Below are 16,515 nucleotides of genomic sequence, written 5' to 3' on the forward strand. Positions count from 1 at the left end.
AGAGGCTGTGTGCACACACCATATATTTGAAGCAGAATTTCCCAAGAATCCTGGGAACTTGTTTGTTAAGGATGCTGGGAACTGCTTTGTGAGAATTAAACAACAATTTCCATGATTCTTTGGGAGAAGCCATGTGCTTTAAAAAGATGGCGCATACACAGCCACAGACTGGTTTATTCATTCCCTTGCTATTTAACTTCACCTTTACATTACTTCCACCCATGTCTGGATATAGCTGACAACTGAGGTTGATGCTCCATGCATCTGAGCAAGTAGGCTCTAGTCCATGAAGCTTACGCCATAATGTTGCACTTTTAAAATTTCACAGGACTCTTGGTTTTGTTGCCATGTGCTTAATTAACCCTCTGTAAATCAGCCCCAAGAAAATGTGGCACATGAACATTAAGGCAACATGCCATTCACATATTTCCCATTTGCGACCGCTCATGTTTATTTTAAATGGCTGATCATCTATTTTACAGCAATCATTATTTGTTTGCTTCCTAGTGTATCTTTAACCAAGCTAACGGGTTGGCTATGAAGGCAAAGTGCAGCCAGTGTACAGCACCTTGGTTGTGAGATTGCACTGGCTGCCAATCTGCTACCAGGCAAAGTTCAAGGTGCTGGTGCTAACATATGAGGCGGACCAGATTACTTGAGAAACCCCTTTATCTCTTATGTATCCCACTGAGTTCTGCAGGAGAGTTTATCCAAGTCCAAAGATCTTAGAAGCCCACTCCACAGTAACTTAGAGAAATGGTGGACTTCTGGCTTTCGAATATCAGCAGTGCCCTGTGCAAAACCAAAATTCAGTTCCCCACCTCACCTTCTGTTCTAAGTCCTTGTAGCTCACCTTGTGGCACCCTGTGGGTGAACTGGTCACGCTCCCCTAAATCTCCCTTTGCTTAGTGCAGTGCTTTCATCGTGGCTGCCCCCATCCTGTTAAATAGCATTCCTGTCGAGATACAGGAGGAGCCCACTGTCAACACTTTCTGGAAAAAACAGAAGAACATTTTTTATCTTCCCAGCTGGATCAATGGATTTCTGCCATGGGTGTCTTATTTTGGGTGGGTTTTTCTTTTTTCTTTTCAAATATATCTGCTGTTTTCTGTGTTGCTTTTAACTGGGATTTTAAAGTTATTTTATTGTACATCACCTTGAGATTTGTGTGGGGAAGGCAATCAATAAACTAATAAAATAACTATCACCCTCTTAGCATTATAAATCAGCAGGCTGTAAATGAACTGGAGCATGTAACCTTCTGCAATAGTAAGGAGTGGGCCTCTTGCAATGAGCTAAATTTGGGGGTGCCCTCAAATGCGTACCTCTTTTTGACTCTAACATGTTTCAAAGGAATGGCACTCCATATTGTCCCAATTCCTCTCTTCTATAATCTGTTGCATCTCAGATTACAGAAATGTGCTGTGTGCAGAATCTGTTTTGTTTAATCGTCCAATCCTGTGAGTTCCACAAGAATAGCAAAACTCACCCAGGTCAAATACATCTGTGCTAAAAGCAAAGACTAGTTTGCTTTCACCCCCTGCACACGCCATCAGACTTCATTGAAAGGCAGCTAAACTGTTATACCTATGAGAGGGCATGCAAGTGGACATAAACTGAATTTTCAGTGCAACTTTTTTTTATGGAAGAATGTCTCTGAAGAAATTATAGTCGGCATGTTTTAGCAGCCATATTCTTAGGTGCTCTTTATCTTGGGCTGCAATCCTAAACACGCTTCTGGAGAGTAAATCCCATTAAACTCTGGGATTTTCTTCTGAGTAAGTATTCTTAGGGTTGCATGGTTAAAGTCATTTTGTGAACAATCTTGCTTTCAATTAATTTTTTGTGATGTCTGCTTAGGTTTTAAAATGTAAAAATCTGCCTCTGGATTTTTGCTCTTAGTCAAAGTGGTCACATCCACACCATATATTTAAAGCACTTTTAAGGCACCTAGTTCCCTGTAACGAATTCCGGGAACTTTAGTTCTCTAAGGGTGCTGGGAATTGTAGCTCTGAGGGAGAGGCAACAGTTTCCAAGATTCTTTGTGGTGGGAGCAATGACTTGTAATATAAATGTGCTTTAAATGTATGGTGTGTATGTGACCAGTGTATTTTTAAATTTCCTGCAATGTAGATTTAACCACAACTTTAACAAAACTGAAATTTAAAAATAATTCTAGAAGCATTACATAAAATGGCTATGAAAACCACCTTGTAGTGTGTACTGATAAACGTTTCTTTATCAAGGCACCCTAAAGGAATAAATGTTTTCATTTTCGTTTCATTTAAAAACCTGCCTGCAGACCTTGAAGCAATTGCTCAAAATGGCATGTAGCCTAACCTCAGCTGTTTACTTGGAGGCAAGTCCCACTGATTTCAGTAGGACTTACCTGTAAACATCCATACAACTGGCAGCAGAAAGCAGCAAGGTTACGGTTAGCACAATTAAGAAACTAAGCTACAGTACTTTTCAAAACAAAAGTTGTGTGAAAGTTTTGCCGTGGAGATGCATATGCAAAGAACTCACCTAAAAGGTTCCCATGCAAAGCAGCCTGGATTGACATTAGAACGCAGAGTCTTTTCTAAAGAACAAAGGAAGCTGCATTTTACCAAGTCAGACAATTGGTTCACCTGGTATTGTCTACACTGACTGGCAGCAGTTCTCCAGGGTATTTAGAAAGGGAGTCTTTCCCCAGCCTTACGTGGAGATTTTGGGGATTGAACCCGGCACCTTTTGCATGCAAAGCAGATGCTCTACCACTGAGCTAGGCCCTTTTCATTGTGCAGAAAGTCCAGGCACAACAGTGCAGATGCAGTGCAGTTGGTGCTGCAGCTGCAGCTGATGATACCTTTTGCACTGAGTACACAGGATTAGGCTGTCAGACATTATTTCTTCCAGCCCCAAATAAACGGTTGCATCTCTCTGCCAGCTTTCCTGCCTGTTTACATTATTTTATTGAAATAGTACCTCAAATGTTTTCCTTGGATAATCTTGCCAGAGGAAGTGTTTTGCAAACTGTGAAGAGTTCAGTTTTTAAAACAAGTTTAGGCTGCCACCCCCTATGCACATGGTTATATGGAAGAGCCAACAGTGGCACGTGCTTCCACATAAACATGTCTAGAATTACTGGGGAAGGGGAAACAGTGGCTCTCCAGCTGTGGACTCCCCAGCCAGAAGAGCCAAAGGTCAAAGACGATGGGATCTGTAGTCCAACAACCGCTGTAGTGGTATAGGTTTCATATCCTTGGATTCTACTATAAGGCAAAATTCTGCCCTCCTGTTACAAGTCTGGGAATAGCCCCCCAAATCTTGTTGGTCACCAACTCCCATCAAGCCACAGGCAGTGGAATCATTATGGGAGCGAAATTCCAACAACAGCTTTTCTAACACTGATCCACAGACACTTTGTGCCCTAATTTAAAATGAAGGACCCTTGGTTTGATCTATTGTTTCTTTAAAGGTTCAGAACATTAATATGCTCTTACACACTCTTTTTAAAATAATTTGTTGCTTCAGCTTTCTTAATTGTATAATGCGAACTACAGGCAATAGTGCCAGGTTTTAGTTTCGCATTGCCAGGCTATCAAAGATAAGCTATTGTAGAGTTTCCTATCGTGAACTTTGTCCTTACTAATGGAAGAACTCTTATCTCATCTGATAGCAGGGAACTGGCCTATGGTGTTTGTTTTGCTTTAGATCTTATTTTCTTACTTGCATGAACCATTAAAAACAACTCTTTAAGATGGCACACACACACCCCTCTATATTTTCTGACTTTAGGACCGCACCCATTATTAGCAGTTGTAAGAAATTGTGGAAGGTTTGGCAAAAACAGCACAGACGCTGAGGTCCTGAGTGCTCTGCAGTGTTGCCACTTGTGTATTTACACACCTGTCCCTAGGTATTAGATAGCATTATGATGTGTTCTAGTGCCTCCATGTGCACAGAACATCTGTCTCTAAAGCAAGCATGCAACTGCTGTTTTCCTCACTAGAATTAATAAACTCTTTCTGTAATCTGATCAATATATCTAACTGATTAGATTAAAGCAGGCACTTATTAACTTTAGAGGGAGGGAGGGAGGGAGGGAGAAAACCACTTGAATGCTTGCTTCACAATTCAATAACATAAACTCCAAACTCAATATGGTTTATTACAAATACACATCTCAAGTGCCTGTTGCCAATTAGTGATTAGGGCTAATATTTATGTTCTCTTTATTACTGAATGTGATCAGGGGTGGGGGTGGGGGTGGGTTGGTCCCAATTCCTCACTTTCTTGCCTTAGCACGCTAAATGAATGCTATTTTATGGGATTGTTACTTGAGCCAATGAATTATGGCTCCGCATTTTTGTGAGTGAGATATTCCGGGGCTACTGCAGTGGGTTTTGGCTCCCTTTAGATGAGAGTGCACACTGGACAATTAAAGCATTTTGGTAATATTTGTTTCATTTACCAGTATGTCTCTTTCTAAGCTCCCACTTGTCATAACTACGTTTTGTTGGATTCCATGGGGTGTTTGGTGGCCATGGCGCTTAATCCAGGGAGATCAGCAGTATGTGATGATCAGCCAATGATCATCAGCCAATGACTGTTAGAGCTACCCCATAACTGGTTGTAAGAAAGGGAGACAGGTGGGTGCTGGCTAAAGGGCAGACTGAGGTCGGTGGTGCAGCGTCCTGCTTGCACCAGCCAACACTGTGGGATATAAATTCTGAACTGAAAACTTATCCTGGTCCCTATGCCAGTGTCTGCAAAAGGAAAGCACGTGAAACCGTGAACATGAAATCTTCCCTTTTGCAGAGATGGCAGGGCATGGGAGTTCAGGGCTGGGGCTAGCTTCTGTGCATCTGCTGCTCAGATGGATGGACCTAACTTCGGAATAATCACCGTCTTTTTAAAATTAGTCTTTTTAAAGTGTTTTCTTGTGGTACAAAAAAATAATCTAATAAACAAGGAAAAGTACCTATAGTGTCTCCATATTCAGTTCAGAGTCTTTTCCACAATTCATTTGCTTTTGGTATGGGACCCTGATGTCCTAGACCATGGGTAGGCAAACTAAGGCCCAGGGGCCGGATCCTGCCCAATCGCCTTCTAAATCTGGCCCGTGGACAGTCTGGGAATCAGAGTGTTTTTACATGAGTAGAATGTGTCCTTTTATTTAAAATGCATCTCTGGGTTATTTGTGGGGCATAGGAATTAGTTCTCCCCCCCCCCCAAAAAAAAAGTAGTCCGGCCCCCCACAAGGTCTAAGGGACAGTGAACCGCCCCCCTGCTGAAAAAGTTTGCTGACCCCTGCCCTAGACACCATGTGGTTGGGGGGAGGGGAAAGGAGAGGGAGGGGGGAGAGAGAGTGGGAATAACGATCTTACATTCTACTGAATAGTCTTTTTGATATTCTTACTGGTTAGACTAAATGACTTAAGCATGTCATACTTTCCAGGTCCTCTGCTCTTTGGAGTACATCTTGTGGCATGTCTGTGATAAAGCCAATCCCCACCCATGAGGGGCTACCATCTCTTGTTGATGCTTCAAACTTCCCTTCAAGAACAAGGAACGAGGCCGTTATAATCGGGGAACAAAGCAACTGGGTGTACTACAATAAGCCTCTTACATTGATTGCCATTGGACTCCTTGTCTTTCTTAGTGGGATTGGCCTTTCTGCCTTGCACTTGGTCCACACTGTAGATGTGCCATCTGCCCTGGGGCCTGTTTGTCTTTCCATTGGACTCATGTTCTTCGTTGCAGGAATGGTGTGGTTACCCATTATTAAGCATGCCCTGAGATATGATGGACTTTTAACAGGAAGCCCTACAGACTTCAGCGCTTGAGATCCATCCTTTTTAAAGTGATATCCTTTTTTATTTTTAAGCTTTTTTAATTGCTTTATTGAACTTAAAAAAAATAACACAAAATCATAGTTATCCATAATAAAAAAAGAAACAACAAAAATTTGTCAATATCTGTTACACTTTTATCAAAGTCTTCTTTTGGTTCCAGTGACTTCCTGCCAGTTCCATATAACTTTAACTATGTATTTATCCAGCACACTATTCATCTGTTTATAATAATTACTTTTCAAAGATAATGTACTTTCTTTAACTTATTCAGTGAATTACAGAAGCTATTCAAAGGTTCTCATAAACTTCCTATTATTACAATCCTCAATGTAATTTTTAAATAAACCCAATTTATTAAAAAATACTTAAAGTGATATCCTGCTTGCAAAGATAGTTTTCCCACTATCTTTGGTTTAACAGACATTTGTACAAAAGGATTTTGCTTTTTCCTATAAATATTGCGGTCTTCTCCTTTGCGTAAAGGAAACATGCTCACCACTTTCTGTTGTTCCCAAATAAAAGTAGTGCAGTTGTGCATAGAATTTTTCTAATGGGCCAACATGACTACCTTAATTTTTTGCCTCTTGAGAAATTTTCACCTCTAGCAGATATAAACCACCAGAGGTTTTTACAGGAGGAAGAACGGTCCTCCTCTGAGGAACCAAACAATGCTTCTGCCAAATGCCTGGGGAGAGCTTTTTATAGTTCTCCTAAAGTGCATTAGGGGTCCACTTACTTTTAGGAACATTTTTATTGGCAGTGGCGATAGGAAAAAATAGTAGAGAGGGAAGAGGTCTTATGCCATGCACCGTATTTACTCAAATCTAACGCTCACCTTTTCTTGGCCAAATTACATTGTGAAAATTAAGGTGCACATTTGATTCGATGGTGCTTTAGACTCAAGTAAAGATGGTAAAGGGGACACAGGTGGCACTGTAGGTTAAACCACAGAGCCTAGGACTTGCCGATTGGAAGGTCGGCGGTTCGAATCCCTGTGACGGGGTCAGATCCCGTCGCTCAGTCCCTGCTCTTGCCAACCTAGCAGTTCGAAAGCACGTCAAAGTGCAAGTGGATAAATAGGTACCGCTCCGTGCACTGCTCTGGTTCACCAGAAGCGGCTTAGTCATGTTGGCCACATGACCCAGAAGCTGTACACCGGCTCCCTCGGCCAATAAAGTGAGATGAGCGCCGCAACCCCAGAGTCGGCCACAACTGGACCTAATGGTCAGGGGTCCCTTTTTACCTTTAAACATGGTAAAAAAAATTCCTCTGGCAGATTTCCTGTGCCTTTTAAAGATGAAGTTCAAGTTACTAAGCTTTGCTTGTACAAATTAGCACCCCCAGTGTGTTTCAAGTCATGTCTGATGTTGCTGTACACACCATTACCCCGGTGCTGCCACCCAAACTCCTATTCAACAAAGCCATCATCTGCTCATGTGCTGTCATCTGTGTGAGTGGAACAGATGTCTGAAATATACACATCATAGCTTAACCATAACTTACGTTTCAAATTGGATTGAAGTTGGTCTGAGGGAAAATGCATCAAGCAGCAGTATTTCTCAAGAAACTACAGGGTACATCTGGATTGTGGATAATATCATGTGTACTCAGCTCAAAAAGGTGAGAGCACACTGGAGCTGAAGCAAACAGTAATGTATACAGAGTCTCAGTTTCCACATTTGTTCCCTTAACTACTGCAATAAATCTATTTTTAAAGAGCCACTAGATTCTTTGTTATTTTTGTTGGATTAACACAGCTAACCTGCACGAAGTATGCTTCCCCCCCACCCCTGCAACAGCCGATGGAAAAAAGTGCTCTTACCCTTGGGTGTTTTCCTCGTGGAACACTAATTCTGATTTTGAAATGGATTTGAACAAACTAAACTTCATTAGGTTGCTTTGAAATACACTTGGCATGCTACAGACCACATAAACAGCTTTCCAAGGGATGAAATGTTTTAAGAACAGTAACTAAGAATTCAACAGAATAGCTGCAGCTTTTTACAAAAATTGAGAGGCTTCACTATGGCTTACTCTTCAGCACAGTGATTCTTACTTCTGAGTAAATATGCATAGATGTTAATACTGCAAGTCCTTCCCTGGTAATATAAGGATTATCTCACTTCTTTTTCCAAAGCACAAGGTTATTTACCCACAACCCAGTGTAAAGCACTAGGTCTAAAATAAACTGCGAGAGTCATTTGCAATGATGATGTCCAAAACTGGCCAGAATGCAACTCACAGAATCAAAGAGATGGGAGGGTCATCTAGTCCAACCCCCATGTCAGTGCCAGATTTACGTATAAGATAAACATATAAGCTATAGCTTAGGGCTATAGCTCTCTTGGGGGCCCCCAAAAAAATTTAAACGACAAAAAACCTGGATGTACATTTCCAAAATATAAGATAAAAAATAAAATAAAACCTACATACAGCAACAGTGTTTTGTGTTGTGTAGGCTCCTATGATGTAAGTAATGCCTCCGCCTGCTAGCCTGCTCCCTAAAATATCACTGGTTTGCTCATTTCTGTATATAGGGTGCCTACATTCTGCCTGTGCAAATGGCTTTAGATACCTATTAGGTCCATAAATTACCATATATCATATATTCAACACAGAAAACAGCGACAATTTGTTGTTGACAAAGGACAGCTGGACATATAAAGGGCCCCATTACCTTCAGTAACTTAGGGCTTCATCGAACCTAAATCCGGCCCTGCCCCTGTCATGCTCAGTCCCACAACCCTTGAGACCACGAGTCTCATACTCCACTGACTCCACTATCCCTGGTGTGCGTTTTGCACAAATACACACGAGTGTGCTGCTCTCTCCCCTTTGGGTTGGGAAGGACAAGAGATGGGGAACCGCCTGAGGCGTCTGAAAAGGAGAGTCCATGAGGGGACACCTGTCGGGGCGGCGGCGGTGGAAGGGACGCGAGCGCCGCCTCAAGGTGCGCGCGCCCCGCCCCGCCCCGCCAGGTGCGAGGAGGAGGAGGGCGTGTCCTTCCCGGTCCCTCAGGTAAGGCGGGATTCTCTCCTGCTCGCCCAGCATGGCTGTGGCGCTGGGGAAGGCGCCGCCGCCTCAGGCGGGGACCTTGCCCCCCTCAGGGGCGGCAGGTGTGGCCTCAGGGGCGCGAGGCGGGCCGGCGGCGCTTCAGGTGCTCCAGGTGCCCGGCGCCGTCCCCTCGGACGGGCTGCTCTCGCCTTGGTCTAGCGCAGTCTCCTTGTCGAGCGCCTTCGGCTCCCCTCCGGAGTCGGCCACCTCTCTGCCCGCCGCCTCGGCGACCATGGCCTCGCTGGGCGGGGGGCTGGGCCGGTGCGCGGGCGCCTTCTGGATGGCGCTGCTCTTCGACGCGGTGGGCCTGGCCATCCTGCTGGTGGGCGTCTTCGTCGACGTCTTCTTCGCCGACCTGCTCATCTACGGCGGCGGCGTGGGCATCTTCTTCAGCCTCCTCTGGTGGGTCTTCTGGTACGTGGGCAACCTGGAGGTGCCCGCCGCCGAGCTGCAGGACGACGTGGGGCTCCGGCGCCACTCGACCAAGAAGAAGAAAGCGGCGCCCGTGGGGGCGCCCGCAGGCCACGGCCTGGCCCGGCTTGTCAGGAACCTCAGCATGCGCTTCTCGGGGCCCTTCACCGCCTTCTCCCGGTCCCCCGAGTGCCAGCCGGGCTCCGTCAGGAGGGCTCACTTCGCCAGCGCCGCGTCGGCGTCGGTGGCCACGACGGTATCCACCTCGGTGGAGCTGCAGCCGGCCTGAGGAGGAGGAGGAGGAGGAAGCAGGCGAGGCGAGGACGGACGGCGAGGCCCGGGAGCCAGGCCGGGTCGGCGAGGTGGGTGCCGGGGGGTGAACTAGGACGCGCCGCCCGACGGGCCCTCAGGACCCCACTCGCTCATGGCAGCTGCATGGTCATTATCATCATCATTAGGATAAGTGTGCCTTGCCTCTCCTCCAACTCCCCGCCTTTATTCATTCCTATATTGCGTTTCCAGCCCCAAGGAGATCAAAAGTGGGGTGGGTGAGGGCAGCTATTGCTCCCCGCCCCCCCACAGCCAGGTAAATAACTCAAAAAAATAATACTTGGAACTTGTAGAAAGATTTTTTCTCCACCAAGCACTTGGGGTCAAAAGAAAGTAATTTAAAACCACTGTTGTTGAGACATTTCCGAATCTTCTAGATAGACAGAGGATGATGGCAGGTGGGTGTCCTCCCCACCCCAAACATGAATCCTGGCTATCCCCATGTGTATGGTACCCCCACAGGGTGTCAGGGATGGTTTTGATACTGTGACTGTGCTTTGTAAAGAGGTTTTTTTCCTCCTGAAAAATGAGTTACAATATTTTACTAACACTCAGAGTAGATCCACTGAAATTAATAGAGCCAAGTTAGTCATGTCCATTAATCTCAGCGGGTCTTCTAAGAGGAGGAATAACATTGAATACAACCCAGAGTACATCATTGTCCTCGCAACAATCCTGTAAAGTAGGTTAGGCTGAGCACTGCTGCTGTTAGGTAACCTGTTAAGACAAACCATGGCTTTGCTCTTCCGCAGTCTCTCTGGCTGATACTTGGCTTAGCATGTTGTCTGAACCAGGGCTCATAGTTAAGCATTCTTCTAGGAGCTGTAACCAACAATAAACCTTGGTTACATGTCACTTGTTTCAAAATAAAGCGGTGACTGGGCCAAGGGTGCTCTGTGAGAGCTTAATGGCTGAGTGGAGGATTTGAACTGGCGTCTCCCTAAGTCCTATAACTGTTATACCACACTGGCTCTCAGATTTCAAACAAGGGGAAAATCTGCTTTGGTGCTTCTAACACAGCAGTTCGACTTCACCCCCAGAGGTGCACTCCATTGTCTCTCGAGACAGACGGATGCCAACAAGTATAACTTAGGTCAGTACTTTGTACCTGACACTGCCTCCTCCCATTGATCGTTTGATGACTGTACTTGGTGGAGTCCTTTAGCAAGCTTAATAAATTGCTTATCTTAAAGATAAGTAATAATTCATAGTTCATTATGAATGTGTATACATTATTTCCTACAAACCTTAAATATTTAAGTAAAGTTGTAGGGTTTTTCCTCTTTTCTGATCCAAATTGTTTTATTGAAAAGGAAAACAAATGATTTTGGCGCTTCCCAATGCTTCTTATCTGGGAACAACAGCAAATTTTATCACATGTTAAATCTTTACAGACTTGTATTTATGTGAGGCAGTTGTTCAAGTGGGAGATACTATGTGGATGACCAGTACACTATCAATATGCTAGTAACTTCAAACTCAAGCAGCAGTAATGGCTCCAAATTTATGTTGGAGCTTGCTTGGGGCTAAATAACGATTAGCAAACTGAAACTGAATCCAGATTTTATTTATTTATTTTGATCAGATGGAAAAGTTAATGCTACATAGGGATGGGGGGCACATAGTCAAGGAGATCTACCTCTTCTAGAGTGGAATTGAGTTATGGAAGGATTAAACTTTCTGTTGGGAGTACTCCTTGAACTGAACTTGCTCTGGATACTCTGGTCATGGCGAAGAGTGCTTTTGCTAGGTTTGTCTGGAGCACATGGACTGTGCCACTCGATTCCTTGACAACCCCTTGGATCAGTTATTGCAGCATGCTATTTACAAAGCTACTGTTGAAAATAACTTGGGAAACTGCTAATGGTGTCAGAAGAATGCACCTGATTGGCTTTTAGTGGGTGTAGGACCTAATGTTACACCAGTACTCATCAGACTGGTTGGCTGTAAGCTTCTGGGTACTAGCTGGTTACATTTCTAAATCAGGGATGGGGAAGATGTCACCTTCCAGATGTTGGACCCTCCTCCTTCACACACAGTCAGCATGGCCAGTGGTTGGAAATGACGAGAGTTGGAATCCAACAGCATCTGGAGGTGCCATAGCTTCCCCATTTCCTGTGTTTTGAGCAAAACGGTCCTGTTCCAGACCCCTCACGTTTGTGAGGTTAAATATGGAGTAGAATGATGCAGAGAGTTTCCACACCTATGGTGCCTTCTTCATACCTATTTTTAAGAGGGCAGTCCAGTCTTTCTTTCAAAAGACATTTGATTTGTGCAAGGGTTTCTTTGTTTTTAAGTTTGCTTCTTGGTTTTCTTTTTAGAATTGCATTATGAAGATCAGAAGCAGCTTTAGTCAGCATTGGCAGTGGTCTAATGCAGAACATCAGGGTATAAGGGAATACACAAGAGATAGAGGAAGAGAGGGAAGGAGTGGGTGATTGCATAATTTCCCACTTCTACAACCAGAGTTAATTACATCTGTACCACTCTAAATATGCAAGTACAATACAGAACACAAACTGACTTTCATCTTATAATTAATTTGATTTTCTTATACTAATGAGCTGAAACTATTGACCTAATGAGTTTTGTGAAAACTAGTCCTCTAAGAATAGTAGCCTTTTAATCAAAGAACAGTTCTCACCGTTAGATAAGCTCTAGTCTAAAAGAAAGTGATCAGGTTGAATGGGATTGGATATACACACTGAAAGATTTGAGATATGGAAGAGTTGGCTTACTGATGTTCTAAGAATAGCATCACTATTAGTATTATAAGAAATACTTAAGTTACATGGAATGGTAAAAATGTATAATACATTGATCTGAGTCTGACAGTGTAATCAGACTTACCGGTAATTAAGATGCTTTGAAGACTCTTCAGATCATATTTTATTGATTCCATAATTGTTTTTCTTGATAGGAAATATTTTCCCATATTTTCAAAAAGGCTGATACTTAAAATATTTTATTTACATTGTTTGTTTTTCCTTTCAGGAATTATCAAAGACTGTTACTTACTATTACTGTGAGTTATGATGAAAAACAAATGTGGACATCATCTTAGTCACAAGATGCTGGAAAAACTACATACAACCATCTGTGAACTCTTTGGAATCTGCACTGTGTTATGAAACCACATTTCTGCCAAATATTTATGCTTCAGATTTCTGCTGGAAAACAGCATTGCCTATATATTAAGCAGTGTAAAAGGATTTATATTCAGTTATTCAACTTAACAATTACTTAAGGACAATAGGATTTATAATTTTTTTAATGTTTCCATAAACTGAATAGCACTCCTACTCTTAAAACAAGGGCATTTATCCGCAAACTGTAAATGTGCGCTACTGACTAAAACTTTTATGTGGAAGTATTCACATACTTCTTGGAGAAGTAGTTTTGACACCCTGAAAGCAGGGTTTAGAAGTTTAGAAGTCCTCAAAAGTGCCTTAAACACATGATATGTCTTATTTATATGAATGCTCTTAAGATCCGTTGGTGAAGGGAGCTTTATGAATGATTGTTGAAGTGGCTTGGATCCCAAGACTTAAGTTGTCTGAACTTGGGTTAGGTTGTTTGAACCTGGGTCTCTTTGAAATCAATGGGTGATATCCAACTAAGGTATACTCAGAATAGAACCACTGAAATCAATGGGCAAGTGGTTTAAGTCCATTGATTTCAGTGGGTCTGCTCTGAATATGACTGACATTGGATTTACCCAATGGGACTTGTCTTACTGCTTTTTAGTGGGACCTAGTTGGGTGAACTTAAGTTTGAATCCATCCTTGTCATTTTGTGGATTTTTATACTGTAAAATGTACTGAATGAAATGTCCAGTCTTCCAAATTCTCAGGTCCCCCACCCTTTTTTTATTGGCTTGGAATTAGAAATGTTGCATCTTAGAGAAAAAATAGAAATGCACTAGATTCTACTACAATGTGAAATAGGTGAAACTTGGCCATTGATTTTTTAATAATAATAATAATTCTAGAAATGTTTCTAAAGAATGCTGGTATGACAAAGGCAACTAGAAGGTCTACTGTTTGTACCTACCTCATTAAATAAAGTTTTGCCACCTTGATTCAATACTGCTACTGGCAAAATTGTTGTTAATAAAAATGGTTGTCTTTCTTTGTGATTCTGCTTTACATTTGAATTGATAGAATGAAGGAACAGGTAGAGATTATTTTAAACAAGCAGAAAAGTAGATATTGGGTCAAACAAGAATCTGGCATTCCATTACTAAAAATATACTGTTACTAGCTTCTTAGGTTTCCTTTTTCCACCTCCTTCAGCTCACTTGCCTGCCCCAGAATCTATTCATAGATTCTGGGGCCACATTCCTAAGTACCACTAACTAACTTGTGCACAACAGAGCTAAAGCATTGCGTAACAAAACATTTTCAAAACTTGGAAAAGGGACATGTTGCGCTTGTGTCTCTGTGTACAAGATTTCATTAGCAGACCCACTGGAAATATGCTTGCTTCATACACACACACCTTTTCTTCCTAGGATCAGATATTTGTGGGGGTGGGACTTGTCTTTTTAGTTTGAGAAGGTGGATTTGTACAGTTTCTACGTCACAATCCCCTTCAAGTCAATTCTATCTTTGGCATGTTTGATGTTATCCATGTCCATCCAGGTTTCATTTGACCCCTATGCCTGAAAGTCGTAGTATGTAGCAATATCTTGGTCTGTCTTCAATGCCTTGCTGTGCAGATGCTCAAATTCAGCACCTATGTGACGCTAAAATTTGGCAGCCCCTGCCTCTCACGCTCCATTCTACAGCATTGTTTTGGTGCCCCATGCAGTGCAGCGCCCAGTGTGACTGCAGCAGTCGCCCCACCCTAAAACAGCCTCTGTTCATCTTAACCTCAGCCCACATATTGGTGGGTGCAATTCAGCAGTGATTTGTCTGTTTGTTTGGTTGTTATTAAAAATGTGTATACTACTGATACTGAAGGGACGCGGGTGGCGCTGTGGGTTAAACCACAGAGCCTAGGACTTGCCGATCAGAAGGTCGGCGGTTCGAAACTCCGCGACGGGGTGAGCTCCCGTTGCTCGGTCCCTGCTCCTGCCCACCTAGCAGTTTGAAAGCACGTCAAAGTGCAAGTAGATAAATAGGTACCGCTCTGGTGGGAAGGTAAACGGTGTTCCCATGCACTGCTCTGGTTCACCAGAAGCGGCTTAGTCATGCTGGCCACATGACCCGGAAGCTGTACGCCGGTTCCCTTGGCCAATAAAGCGAGATGAGCGCTGCAACCCCAGAGTCAGTCACAACTGGACCTAATGGTCAGGGGTCCCTTTACCTTTACCTTATTGATATCAGGGAAAAGCACACCATAAACTTGGGGGTGGAGCATCTCTAAGCCCAATGGCTGCATTCCCTAGTAATCAACATTCCAGGAACCATGTACTTTTGGTGGGTGCAGAGTCCTCCATCACACCTAAGAGCAACAGGCAAGCTTAAATAACACAGGGTGCACCACATGGCCCATACAACTTTTGTCTTATCTTTACCCCATAGCATCCACCTGCAGTGGCTGCCTCATTGTGCCTAATGGTAGTGCCAGCCATTGTTTGACCAGTGAGTGAAGATTTGAACCTGGGTCTCCTCAGTACAGCACTTCAGCTACTATCTTACAATGGTTTCACATGAAATTGTATGTGAAGCATGGTCAAAATTCCCCTTCATTTTCATTTGGCTTTGAATAGGGCAGAATGGGACCATGGCCACATGCATGCCATATATTTACAGCACATGGGTTCCCCCAGAGGACTACTGGAAATAGTTTACCCTCGCAGAGCTACAATTACCTGCACCCTTAGCAAACTACAGTTCCCAGGATTATTTGAGGGAAGTTGTGCATGGTGTGTATGCAGTCCTTTAAGACAGACCGAAACAAGAGCCTTTACTTGTGGTTCCTGCCATGTTCAACCCAAAACCTAACTGGAAAATCAAATAAACCCCAAAACGTAACAAAACTTAAATTGTTAAAAAGTATTGAAGCCACTCCAGCTTCACATACTGTCTTTTCTTTTCTTTTTACAAAGTGCAAAACTGATAATGTATTTTGCATAATTAAGAATTCAATGCTATGCATACCTGTTCAGAAGTGTGCCCCCTTTGAGTTTAAATCGACAGATCACGTGAAGGGAATAATTCATTGGATGTGTGCTGCCACACACAGTTCCGAAATAGGCAGGGATCTATTATTAGGCTAAGGATGAAATCCTAGATCTTGGCAGCACTTCCAAGTAGACATACATACGATGCAGAACTGCACTGCATTTATTTGTATTTCATTATTTCATCCCTACGAGATCGCCTTACCCCATAGCGATTGGTGGAATTGGCACTATTACAGGCCAATAATACCTCTCCCTCATTTGCAAGAACTTGATCATCTAGTGTGGCAGCGCCTAGACTTTGGAACTCCCTGCCTATTGAGATCAAGAAGGCAGCTTCACTGTACTCTTTTTCAGTGCTTGCTAAAATTAGCATTCCTGCTTAGACAAGCCTACTCAGATGCTTAGGAAGGTCGTTTTAATCTGATGTAGCATTTTTATAAAAAAAAAACCTTGTAGGTTTTAAAGTAGGCTTGCGAACCTTTCTTGATCTCACCGTTTTATCTTTTGTAAACTGCTAGATCAATTGTACGGAACAAACAAATCATTCCATTCACATCCCACCTTTCCCTCTCCCCCTCGCCAAAGAGCTCAAGGTAGCGAACAGCGCTTCTCTCTCCACCTCCGTTTTTTCAAAATAAAAAAGGACTTTTATTAATTCTTTAAAAATGATTTTTATCACATACATATGGACAGAACTCCACGCGTATAAACCAGAGTGTTTTTGTTTTTGTTTTTTGTGGGGGGAAG

At 43.1% G+C, this 16,515-nt stretch overlaps 1 protein-coding gene and 2 long non-coding RNA genes across 5 annotated transcripts; 2 read left to right on the plus strand and 1 right to left on the minus strand.

The window, feature by feature from the left end:
* On the plus strand, positions 1-6,757 carry LOC310664030. Of its 2 annotated transcripts, XR_014504747.1 has the most exons (3): positions 1-1,778; positions 5,444-6,060; positions 6,261-6,757. It is a non-coding gene; the product is annotated as an uncharacterized lncRNA (long non-coding RNA). The 2 variants fall into 2 exon arrangements; XR_014504748.1 differs by lacking the exon at positions 1-1,778 and having other exon boundaries at positions 5,348-6,060.
* Positions 6,758-7,092: 335 nt separating this feature from the next.
* On the plus strand, positions 7,093-13,721 carry LOC310664021 (transmembrane protein 238-like). 2 transcript variants are annotated; one of them, XM_083412580.1, is made up of 2 exons: positions 7,093-9,891; positions 12,630-13,721. In XM_083412580.1, the coding sequence occupies exon 1, from the start codon at positions 8,890-8,892 to the stop codon at positions 9,592-9,594; it is 705 nt and encodes a 234-aa protein (XP_083268706.1). In that variant the 5' UTR covers positions 7,093-8,889; the 3' UTR covers positions 9,595-9,891; positions 12,630-13,721. The 2 variants fall into 2 exon arrangements, with proteins under 2 accessions (XP_083268706.1, XP_083268705.1); XM_083412579.1 differs by having other exon boundaries at positions 7,093-9,667.
* LOC310664033 lies at positions 11,945-15,621 on the minus strand. Its single transcript, XR_014504752.1, has 2 exons — positions 14,952-15,621; positions 11,945-14,584 (listed from the first exon to the last, which is right to left on the minus strand). It is a non-coding gene; the product is annotated as an uncharacterized lncRNA (long non-coding RNA).
* Positions 15,622-16,515: the final 894 nt, after the last annotated feature.

The sequence above is a fragment of the Podarcis tiliguerta genome (genome assembly GCF_965153285.1).
Source record: "Podarcis tiliguerta genome assembly, chromosome: 14".
Classification (NCBI taxonomy): Eukaryota; Metazoa; Chordata; class Lepidosauria; order Squamata; family Lacertidae; genus Podarcis; species Podarcis tiliguerta.

Coding starts and splice junctions, on each gene's coding strand:
- LOC310664021 (XM_083412580.1), top strand. CDS start 8,890: ATGGCTGTGGCGCTGGGGAAGGCGCCGCCGCCTCAGGCGGGGACCTTG.